General features: G+C 31.5%; 1 protein-coding gene across 1 annotated transcript; it reads left to right on the forward strand.

Annotated features, from left to right (window-relative positions):
* Window positions 1-5,138: 5,138 nt before the first annotated feature.
* On the forward strand, window positions 5,139-11,478 carry LOC146944519 (uncharacterized). Its single transcript, XM_085747965.1, has 5 exons — window positions 5,139-5,150; window positions 5,727-5,929; window positions 5,975-6,086; window positions 6,165-6,515; window positions 11,266-11,478. The coding sequence occupies exons 1-5, from the start codon at window positions 5,139-5,141 to the stop codon at window positions 11,461-11,463; spliced, it is 876 nt and encodes a 291-aa protein (XP_085604091.1). The 3' UTR covers window positions 11,464-11,478.
* The last annotated feature ends 1,883 nt before the right edge of the window (window positions 11,479-13,361 follow it).

Raw genomic sequence — 13,361 nt, forward strand, 5'->3', positions numbered from 1 at the left:
AATAGTTAACTCCGACTTAGAGGATTCCACCTTTTCTTCAGTATTAAGATATAAAAATTATTAACTCCGACTTGTATTTAAAAAGAGGAGTGATATTTGTACAATTAATATTAGACAACTTTGATGACAACCACTTTTCTCTTCTTGTGATTGGACAAAAATAATGAAGAGAGAAAGAAGAAGAGAGAGAATAAAAACACATGTGAATATGAGAGAGAGAATTGTTACAAAAGTTGTCAAAAAGTGGTTGTACAAATATCATTTCTCATTTAAAAATATGGGCAGTATGTATTTTTATGACCGCACCTAATGGTCTGTTTGGATGAGAAGAGAAAGTGAAAGGAAAGAAAGTATGAGGAAAGAATGTTTAAGGAATGAATGTGAGTGGAAAGTGATATGATTTTATGGTTGTTTGGTTGAAGTAAAAGTGAATAGAAAATGAGATGAAAGAAAGATGTATATATATAAAATGACATACATGCCCTTGAGTAAAATAAAATATAATATAAAGGTGAAAGAGAAAAATATTTTTATATAATATGAAATGTGTGTACGTTTATGTCAATAAATATACACATTCATCCCCTAAAAAAATACATGCATTTATATTTATAATTAAATAATGTGTATATCGTTACAAAAAATTAAATAATGTATATATGTATATTAATATAACTATTACACCTCAAAAAATTTATATGACTATTAATATAAAATATAATTAAAAAGATCAAAACATTTATATAACATAATAATTCCGGAACAATAAGTTTGTTTAATTTAATTATAATATTATACTATGTAGTTGTATATCTACAGGATACGCAGCAACACTATAACTCATGCTTAAAAAATGTAGCATTAAAAAAAGAAAACCATTAAACTAAGGTTATATTTGACATTTCACTAAGATGATGCCTTTCCATCACTTTCTTTCCTGTTTTGTGCGGAAACATATTTGGGTGTGGTCCCTACCAAAAATGATCTTTCCTTGGCTCATCAGCTGTGTTCCAAACTATGGAAGCCCAAGTTTCAATAAACTTTCAGCCCAAGTTCCAAAAACCTATTCATTCAACTATTTTCCTTTACTCTCGAAGATAACACCATTTAAAAAAAGATCTACATAAATTTTTGGAAGATAAAACCATTTATGTAGATGAGTAGGAATAGAATAGAATAAATTAAAGACTTACAAAGTGAGAAGTCATAATAACAAGTTAACATGAAACCACGAGTCCGTACGGACCGTAAGAATGAAGCAAGCAATCAAACAAATCAAAGATATATTTTAGTCTTTTGGTGGTAGACTGGTTGCGAGTTTGATAAAAAAAAGATGTTTATACAATTATTTTATGAAAATTAGTTGGGAGTATAATTTTACTTTTTTCCTATTATATTATTAATTATCTATTACTTTCTCATTTTTCATTTTTTAATCTATCTTTTCAATATCATTTATTAAGATCAACTTTGTAAAATAAGTCATAGTATCTCTTTACCATACAAAATTAATTATATTTTTTAATTAGTATGAAATTGTCAAAACAACTTATAATTTAAAATGGAGGAAGTACTAATTTTTTTACGAGAACTATTAAATTTTCTTAATTGAATACTTCTAATAAATATTCTTAACCAATTAGTGTATAAGTTATAAATGCTGCTCCATTTTTGTTATAAATCATAATATATCAACTCTATTTTTCACATTTTTGTTATATCTTTCTCTCTTTTAAAAAAGGAAAAACAATTGAAAATAAGATGCTACTCCAGTAGACATTCATGTTCTAGACAAGATGTACTGTCATTTTTGTTCATTCACGTGCTACTGGATTTCGATAGAGAACATGAAACAGAATGATTGTGGCTACCTAGCTGAACGATGTAGCAAAAAGCAAACAAATAATTTTAGTCAAACAACTTTAGAAAGTTTTGAAAAAGTACTGGGGAAAACCAAAATTGAACTCGAATTTTGGGATTACTAATTAGTCAGCATTTTTTTATTTTACTCTCATGAGTGAAAAGCATCAAGTTGTTCTTGTTGTTTGGTGTTCAGTAAATGTTGACATTAGAGTCAAAAAAGCACATAAAAGGTTTATACCACTTTTATCGTTAGTGCTTTGAGCTATCTGCAATGTTAAATGCTTCACTTCTACTCCACTACCACACCATGACTAATAATTGCTATTTTTGTCACCATCAATTTGAAATTAATGAACATTTTATGGTGCGTTTTATGGAGAGAAATTCAAAGAAAAGACTAGCTAGTACGTAAGTGTTTGAAGAAAAAACAAGTAGGAAGGTGGTTTCGGTGCCTCGATCTGCCCCAAGTTTTATCGATGAATCAACTCTTAACTTAACCCAAACATTAATTAACTCACATGTGCTTCATGTTTCATAGTACAATATTGTTTTGGTATAATATTTGGAGTCAGCACAGCAGTCACAAACCATTAAGAAACATGCAACTAACGATAACATAATTTAGACAAACCCTTTATGTAGTAAGTAAATAAATATTCATTAATACACTGATGCCAGCCGTATACTTGGACATACGAACAAATTAGTTTAGCTTTTCATATTTTCCATAGCTTAATTCATATTGATCAACTCTCTTTTTTTTTTTCTTTTCCCATAGCTTAATTCATATTGATCAACTCTCTCTTTTTTTTTTCCATAGCTTAATTCATATTGATCAACTCTCTTTTATGTTTCCAAGCAATTTAGTCCAAGAAAAGGTTTGAGGAATTAAGCAATGAAGTCTTTAAACTTGTAGTACTATTTTTTTTTTTCATACTTACAAATTATCCAAAGAAAAAGTGGTCATATTAGTAACAGAAATTGAATCCACGATTTTATAAATGTTTAACTTCTTATCAATTTAGTTAATCTTTACGACGCATTCTTTGCGTTTCATTTTAAATGACCTAAATTGAAAATGTGTGTTATTGATATATTATACTTTAATTTTATTTTTCTACTAATATACAAAGAAAAATGGTATCATGTAAGATGTGTCGGATTTGTCTTGATGAATATTTTTAAAATATTATTTTTTTATAATTTTTTTAATATATTATTAAATATATTTAAGATCAAATTATGCATTAATATGTGTGTCAGACAGGGACGAAAGGTAATGTTAACTTGGGGTGGCCTTGGCTACCCCATTCTTTTGAATTTGTTTAATTTTTTTTTTTATAAGTAAGTGTATTTTTGTGTTTAACTACTCTTATAATATAGATTTAGCCACCCCAAATAAGTTTATTTGTGAAAATTATTAATAGAAATATGAAAAACAACACATTATCACTTGATCAATACATTTATTTTTCTTGTTTTGGCACTTTAAATCTTTATAATGTACACAGAGAACTTCGTCAACAACGAAAAATATCAAGATGATATTTGTAAAAGTATTTTTTATTTTTACTATATATTTAGCCCCTAAAAAAAACTTGGCTAGCTTCACCGCTAGTGTCAAAGTCATTTCCGTCACATAATATGAGAGGAGTGTGTATTAATTTATTTTGAATTGGGTTAAATATGTTTTTGGTCCCTATAAATATACCAACTTTTCGTTTTGGTCCCTCTAAAATTTTCCTTCAACTTTTAGTCCCTATAAAATTTTTCAATCACTACTTTTGGTCCCTATTTTTAAGTTAATTTTAGTATTTTTTTAATGAAATTGTGCAGAAATGTGTAGAATATTGTAAAAATATTTCCCAAAAAAAATTAGAATTTTTTAACAAAACATAAATTTAATATGAATTTTTAACCATAAAAAATATAAAAATTCATATTAAAATCATGTTTTGTTAAAAAATTCTAAATTTTTTAGGGAGAGATTCTTATAATATTATGAATTTTTCTGCAAAATTTTATTCAAAAATATGAATTCTACATATGAGTTTACTTTAAAGGAGGGACTAAAAGTGAAAATGGAAAATTTTTGAGGGACTAAAAGTTGAAGGAAAATTTTAGAGGGACTAAAACGAAAAATTTGTATATTTATAAGGACCAAAAACATATTTATCTCTTTTGAATTTATTAATGATATTAGAATTATTATTATTATTATTTTTTTTTTTTACATTTAAGTACGTAGAGGAATATCCTATAGAAGTCAAAAGGAGGAATTCTTAAGTTCAAAACACGAGGGCTAAGGAGGTGAGGTTGTGCAGGAAAGTCACATGGGGTCATCTGCCACAAGCCCATAATGGTTAGGGTTGCGGGCCCCTGCACCCTCTATAGCCTTCAATTTTAAATTCAAGAATAATTTGTCCATGTTTCCGAGGCAGTGCTAACTCGTGTAATTTAGTAGAAACTATTACTACCTCCGTCCCAATTTAATTGACACAATTTTGTTTTTCACACATATTAAGAAAAATGTATAAATAAAGGAAAAAGTGGAATATATTGTATTGAGAATGATAAAAGTAGTACTCCCTCCGTTTCAAAATGAGTGTCGCTTTAGCAAAAAAAAATTGTTTCAAAATGAATGTCACTTTCAGTTTCCAATAATAATTTTTTCTTTTCAATTGTACCCTCCAATTAATACTTTTTACACTAATTCCAAAGTATTACCTTTAAAACTAACCAATAGTTAATAAGGATAATTTGGTAAAATAATCATTCTCTTTCTTTTAATCATTGCATTTCTTAATATGTGTGTAAACACCTATAACGACACTCATTATGAAACGGAGGGACTATTATTTAGTGTTATATTGTATTGGGAATGATGAAAGTTGTATTGAAAATTGAAATGGGTCAGTTATTTTGGGACACTTTCTTTTAGAAAATGGGTCAGTTATTCCGGGACGGAGGGAGTAGAAACTTTTCTAGTTGTTTGTGCAAGAATTACTAAGTACTCGTTATATCTAAACATCCATTTGACTTTATTTTTGTCTTGAATGTAAACTCCTTTTTAAATTACTAGATGAATTTATTATTTTTTTCATAAATATACCCCTAATTAATACTACTAACTTATCTTAAAATATGAAAAGTCAAATTTCATACACATACAAACAAATGATAATTTGGTAATATTAATACATAAAATAAACACATTAATTGCACTAACAACTTTTCTTAAGAAATGTGAAAAATGCAAAATGTGCTTAAATATAATGACGGAGGGGGTAATAAAAGTTACTAATCCATATTTTTTTTTTTTAAGTTGTGATCCTCTCCATTTCCCACCATAAATGACAATATCTATTTGATGTATAAATGTATAATTAATATCATATATTTTAGAAATTCGTACATTTATATAATGTACACCCTCCGGTCACTATTATAAGCAAAATTTTATTTTTTAGAGTCATTCAATAAATGATGTATGTAGTCTATTTAATGGACGACATACATCATTTATTGAATGAACCTAAAAAATAGATTTTTGCTTATAATAGTGATCGGAGGATGTATTTATAACAAAACTATAGTAATGGACATTGTCATTTATTGTAGTAAATGGAGATGATCTCAACTATCTTTTTTTAGTCTTACTAACAAGTGCTCTAAAGACACTCTTTAAGGTTTTTCAATTAAGAAATTATTCTTAAAAAACTTTAACATTTCAATTTCCGGGATTTGGAAACTAAAAGTTCCGCCAAAGATTAAAAATCTAATTTGGCGTATGTGTAGAGGTTGCCTTCCCACCCGTGTTCGTTTACAGGATAAGGGAGTTCAATGCCCCATGAATAGTGTAGTTTGTAGATCATGTCTTTTTCGATTGTTCATTTGCGGTGCAGGTGTGGATTCGAGCTGGATTGTGGGAGAAAATACAGCAAGCCTGTACTAACTCTAATTGTGCAACAGATTTGATCTTCCTTCTGGTGCAGGAACTTTCACGTGATGCGAGCCAACATTTTGCTGCCCTTTTATGGAGCATGTGGAAACATAGGAATTTAAAGCTTTGGCAAGACGTGTCGGAAACAGTGGTGCAGGTTGTAGATAGGGCTGTTCACCTTGTAGAGGACTGGAGCATGGCCAACATACATGCTGCAATAGCGCAAAGCAGCAGCAACATGCCCGAAGGAGCTGACAGCAATAGCAGTAGTCTGGCAGAAGCTAACGGCAGCAGGCTTACACTTGCAGCAGCGCACAATAACAATATTATCTCTGATATGATCAGTCGTAGAGTGCAGCCACGCGTAGCAGCAGTGCGTGCTGATCATGGTTCATCCTCTTTGTCATGGCAGAGGCCTCATCAAGGCAGATTCAAGTGCAACATTGATGCTGCATTTTCGAATGATATGAATATCACAGGTTTAGGCATGTGTATACGCGATGAAGAGGGAGTTTTTGTGCTTGCAAAGGCTATTCCTTTACCGGTTGTGCATTCTGTTCACGTAGGGGAAGCTATGGGCCTTTATTATGCTTTGGAATGGTTAAGTGATATGAGGTTTGATAATGTTGATTTTGCCTTGGACTCTAAAACTACAGTGGATGCTTTTAACAAGTCTCGCCCGGATGTCTCTGAATTTGGGATCATTATTGTAACACCCCGTTTTCCCAACATGAAAATTTCATTTAAAATCAGAGTATTTTGATCACAACGGAATGTCACATACTTCAATTAAATCGTAAAATGGATAATAATAATTATCCTTCAAATTCAACATCATGAAAAATCTTAAACTATTGCAGCGGAAAATAGTTCAACATTTAAAAGTCTTGGCACGCAGGCCTTATTGAAAAATCCCATAAATTAGTTCATAAAAGAGACACGTAAGGAATAGAAGTAAAAGCAAGCCCCCATCCCGTTACGTATCAGAGCACCTAGACACCAATTGAGAGTCCACTCATGAACGCCTCTAATCTTTATTACCTGTGTAACACCCCGTTTTCCCAACATACAAATTTCTTAAATAAAATCAGAGTTTAACATCTTTAACGGGATGTCACATACTTCTTGAAAATCATAAAATAGTTAATAATAATTATCTCTCAAATTCAACATCAAAAGTCTAAAATCATGCAGCGGAAAATAGTTCAGCATACTAAAAGTCTTGGCGCGCAGGCCTCATCAAAATCTCATAAGGTTGGTTCAATACTTATTCATAAAAAGTTCATAAAATGACACGTAAGGAATAGAAGTAAAAGCAATCCCCATCCCGTTACGTATCAGAGCACCTAGACACAATGTGAGGAGTCCTCTCACGAACACTTCTAATCTTTGTTACCTGCACATTACCCACGGTCGAGGCAACATATACGCAGAAGGGGTGAGATTTCTCAAACAATAATATAAATCATATAAATCATATAAAGTACATTCAACAACTTAAGCATCTTATAGTTCATTAATCATATCTAACAACTTAAACTTTCTTAACTAGTGTCACTATTCTTCCTATATTAGTCATATACTTCGTATCATATCATCATATAAATATCATCACATATCTACAAATATTGGTCATAAGCATTATCATATATCCTTTTAATCATAGTATCATACATCATCTTAATCATAGACATAAACATCATCATATAACATCAAGTACTAATCATAACCATAATCATCAAATCATAATCATCAACTCATAAACAAACATCATCATCAAAACAATCATGAACATCAACAACAATAATCATTTAGCATCTTATAATCATCATAACAACTTCTTAATCAAACTCATAAACAACTTCATGATCGACTCGACTCTTGACTTGACAATGCGACTCAACTCGACTATGCAACTCCTATCATCTTAAATCATCTTGAATCGACTATGCAACTCTTAACGTCTTAAACCATCTTTGATCATCATGAAAATGCAAATGCATGTGGTACCATTTTAGGGCATAAGCCCTCATCGTCGTGGTTGAGCAAAAGCTCCATCGTCATGGTTGAGCGAAAGCTCCATCGTCGTGTTTGAGCAAAAGCTCCATCGTCGTGGTTGAGCAAAAGCTCCATCGTCGTGGTTGAGCAAAAGCTCCAGGGCATGAGCCCTCATCTATAAATGAGTATGCATGGACTCAACATCTTACGTCTTAGAAACTTCATGAACATCTATGACATCTTAACATCTTGACAACATGACATCTTAACAACTTGATGACTTCATAACGACTTGACGACTTAACAAACTCTTTGACTTAGACCGACATTTACATCTTAAGTAAGATCAACAACAACATATGCAGCACATATTAATTCATAGCATATCAACATCATAATATAACACATCTTTAAATCACACATCTTCATATAACACCATCGTCAGATACAACACCGTTAAATAGCACATCAATTACACATCATCGAATAATTTATCATTACACAACATCTAATATTTCATCAATTCAATTCATCATCAAATAACACATCAATTCATATAACATACGAAGATTACAATATGTATGCTAAAATTATATTTTGCAGGCTAATAATATCTTTAAAGGAAATTATACACATCATTTATTTTAATAAAAGAAATTAAATCAATTGTCTCAATAGCAATTTCTAAAGTCAGTATATAGGAAAAACGTTTCTGCCACAATATTGTAAGTCAATATCAAAACAAATACTTCCAAAATTCTTGTGTTCAACAATTAATTAAGTCTTTCAAGTGATAGCTAAGGTATAAAACAAGTAGCCAGGCACGTAATATGTAAGAGATAATTCTTCCAAATTAGGAACTGATATTACTAAACAAGTATCCATTATTCGTATGATTAGATCAAGGTAACATGACTAACCAAATTCCATTGAATCCATATATCATATATAAATTAAAAGTGTATGTACGTCTCTCAAAATCAATTACGATAATAAGGACCAATTATAAGAGTCGTAATCTTTTCACGGATCATATTATCAAACACGAGAATAAAATTGACACAATGCTATGAATAAATCATCATATAAACATCATCAACAAAGTAACATTAAAAGACACAAATTTAATCATAGATTCATTAAAGGAACAAGAAAAATAGATAAATAAATAACCCTTCATTACCCACATAAATATACTACCCTTATGGTGAATAGAGACTCCCCTCTTACATCAATTCAGTAGTTTTCCATCATATAATCATCAATTCTCACTCAAACCCTAATTTCTCATAATCTCACAACTCATCCTAAAAAATGTTAGATGCAATCTAATGATTCACAGACCTAATATTAGTGAAAGATAGTCTCACCCTTACCTTAGATTGTTTTCTTGAAATCAAAAGCAGCGTTCTTCGTTCCTAGGGTTCTCTCTCTGAGTTCTCCTCTTACTCCAAAAAGCGGTTTAACGTAAAAACTCTTTCTAACCTAAGCTTCCTTATTTATAATACCAATCACTCTTCATAAATCTATTTAGGCCCAATAACTTATTCTTCTTTCTATTCTAACCTCCAATTCTACTTACACTATTAATTCTCATATTCTAATAAATAATATAATAATGCCACATAATAAAATACTAACACCTCATATATATAAATAAATCACATAAATAAATTCTAACTTAATAAAAATAATTAAATAAAAGGAGGGTGTTACAACCTGCACATTACCCACGGTCGAGGCAACATATACGCAGAAGGGGTGAGATTTCATAATCAATACATTAAGCATATAATCCAATAAAATGCATTTAACAACTTAAACATTAATAACATATCAACAATTAACAATTACCATAATTTTTCATTACATAACAAATACAATCATCAATACCATTACTAATTCTCATCACAAATCATAATCAACTTAACACTCAACTTGACGACACAACTCATCCTTGACCATGCAACTCTATCAACTCGACAACATCTTGACAACTTAAACATCATGAACCTCTTGATATGCAAATGCATTTGGTACCGATACAGAGCATCAAGCTCCCAACCAACTTATATGAGCGTAATTAGGCTCTTCAGGGCATCAAGCCCCCAACATAGTGAGCAAAAGCTCCAGGGCATCAAGCCCTCACCAATCATGTGAATGACTAAGCATTCCAGGGCATCAAGCCCTCAACCAACTTATATGAGTATGCAATGGACTCAACTTCCAACAACTTAGACAACGACGTGTACAACTCATACGACTCATAATCATGGACAACTTCTTAAATTCCAACAACATAGACCGACTCATGCAACCTCAAGACACTAACAGTCGACAACAGAAAACAGCAGCAACATACAACAATTAACAACGCTTGAATGTGTTAACATTCACATAAGGAATTAATTACATCAATATAAATATCATAAAACATTATTATAGCATTCATGCAGCAACACTTCTAATTTTCAGTCACCATAACAGACTTCTGGAGCTTATGAAAGCATCCCAAACAGCTCTCTAACTTACTTCTAAGGTCATCTCAAGACTACACGTGCGAAAGGATCGCATCGGGACAATTTTGGGCAACTAACAGCTTAACTCGCAGTGGCGAGTAACTTCACTCGCACTAGCGAGCAAAGTGTGCATTCTGGGTTCCTACGTATTTACTCGCAGTGGCGAGTTATTCTGCTCGCAGTTGCGAGCTCACAGGTCACTCGCAGTTGCGAGTTGCATTGCTCGCAGTTGCGAGTTCTGGGTTCTAGTTCGCAGATGCGAGTGTTCTTGCTCGCAGGTGCGAGCGATGAATGTCAGTACGGCCAGAAACCTAAAAATCACAACTTTTCACCTATATTCATGATTCCTTCATCCAAATAGCATCTAATTATCATCTTAAGTCATATCTAAGGTCTGTATACTAATTTTGCATCAATCTAACATCTGTTCTTGATTTATTCATCAAAATTGATCCTAAACCTAATTCTCAATTCTCACCAAAACTTAACCTAATCATGCTAAATTCATCCTATAGAATTATACCCTTAATAATATTGAAAATTAGTCTCACCCTTACCTGGTTATGATGAAATCGCAGCTCTCCCTCTGGTTCTCCTCTTTTCTGACTTTTCTCCCTTTTTCTCCAAAAACGTACGTATTCTGTTTTCTAACTTTTGTTGTCTATTTATCTCTCCTAATTACTCTTATCACTACTAATTGCTCATCTCACAACACAGCCCAATTTTTAATATTTTTATTTTATTTATCAAATCTTATTTTATTTAATAATAAAATAAGTCATAACAACATAACAACTTCACCACAACAAAATATCCCTCATAATTCAGTTATAAATCATATAACCCATTCAACTTCATAAATCATAAAATTCACACATATCAGTCATGAAAATCACGTAAATCATATATATAAATATATTTTTAAATAATCGAATAATTAAGACGGGCGTTACAAATATCTCCGCTTGTAGAAGTCTCTTCGACTTGCATTTCACCAACTCAAAGGTTGAGTTTAATCGGAGACAAGCGAATGAGGTAGCTCACACGCTAGCGGGGGTTGCCACATTATTAGCTAGTCCCACTACTTATTCTTATGTACCTCGTTGTATTGAACACCTTATTATTAATGAAATGCTCTAAGCATCTTTTATTCAAAAAAAAAAAAATCCGATGCATAATATTCTATAAAAATTTATTATTTAAAGTCTTCAAATAGTACCCTTAGAGTTCTCGTTAACATTTCCCACATTTTTTTAGGTTTATTAAATAATTAATGTATTTAGACTAGTATAATACTCCATTCGGTCATTTTATAAGCAAAACACTATTTTTTTGATTCATTAAATACTTAATGTATTTGGTAATGTATTATAGACCAAATACATTAGATATCCAATGAATCTAAAAAATAAAGTTTTGCTTATAAATGTGATTGAATGGAGTATGCATTAAATACATTATTTATTCAATGAATCTGAAAAAGTAATCTTCTTTTATATCTAGGATCGAAGGGAATGATTTATCGAGTCTTGTTGATCGGTACTTTAAAGACATTGTTTAAAGAAACGACAAAAAAAAAGTTTGTCTTAAAAATGCAAGTAACACCTATCATGTTTTGGTCTTGGATTTGGAAGTTGCAGCTCCCAGAAAAGATTAAATTCCTTTTTTGGTTGGCTTGTCAGAATTCGGTGCCCACTCTCTCTTTGCTCAACCACAGAAACATTGCTCAATCCGCTCTTTGTTCTAGTTGTGGTCTGCAAGAGGAAACATTTTTTCATCGTGTGCGAGATTGTAATTTCTCTAGAAGCATTTGGAATCATGTAGGTTTCAATCATCCTGATTTCTTCAGTAACTTTGAAGCGCATGATTGGCTTAAGGCTGGCACCACGGGTTTCCTCTCCACCACTTTTGCCGCCACTGTTTGGTGGGCTAGGAGTCATAGAAATATGATGTGCCTTAGCAATGAGAATTGGTCCCTTAACCGTCTCTTATTTAACATTCAGTGTATGGTGGAAAATTTCAAAGTTTGCTACTCTAATAACTCCCAAGGTCCTACAACTGAGAGATTTATTAAGTGGAACAATAATAATCTATCCAGCATCATCTTTAATGTTGATGGTAGCTGCCTTGGCTCTCCGGTTAGGGCTGGTTACAGTGGAGTTTTACGTAATGATGCATGTTTCTACTCATCAGGTTTTTTCGGCTACATTGATGGTTCTACTAACATCATGTTTGTTGAATTATATGCTATTTACAAGGGCCTTCTGCTTGCTAAAGACTTGAGTTATATTAACCTTGTTTGTTACTTTAATTCTCTGCATTACGTTAATCTCATTCAAGGTCCCTCCATGAAGTTCCATATCTATGCGGTTTTGATTCAAGAGATAAATGAGTTATTAGAACAGATGAATGTCATTGTTTGTCTCACTCTTCGCGAAGGAAATCAATGTGCAGATTTCATGGCCAAGTTAGGAGCCTCTTCGAATATCGAATTCTTACTTCATGCTTCTCCTCCAGATTACTTGCTGCATCTCCTCAAGTTTGATGCGGCTGGAACTTTCTTTTCTAACGTTTAGTTGTTGTTTTTTTTCTTGTCCTTTCTTTTTGTTTTTTTTAGCCTTGTACCAAAAAAAAAAAATTAAAAGTCATAATTACAAATTTTTCAATGTAAATATTATACTGCCTCCATCCATTTTTACATGAATAATTTACAAAAATCATGGGTATTAAAAAAAGTTGTTGGAGTAATAAATATGTACTATTAATAAAATGATCTTTTTGTATAAATACGTTCATATTCCAAGATAATTGGTACTCCATCCGTCTTACAATATTAGTCGTTTAAGGTTTGTGCACGATAATTAAGAAAATGATTAAGTGTGTTGATTTCAATGGTAAAATTAGTAACATTTACTAAAACACTCTTATTAATTGTAGTTAGTGGAGTAGTTAAATTGGATTAAATTCAATAAACAAGGGTATATTAGTGAAAAAATAATAATAAAGACTTAATAGCAGTTTTGGTCCTCTAAGTATTA

The sequence above is a fragment of the Medicago sativa genome, chromosome 2 (genome assembly GCF_051527215.1).
Source record: "Medicago sativa cultivar Bolivia chromosome 2, Bolivia_mono, whole genome shotgun sequence".
NCBI lineage: Eukaryota > Viridiplantae > Streptophyta > Magnoliopsida > Fabales > Fabaceae > Medicago > Medicago sativa.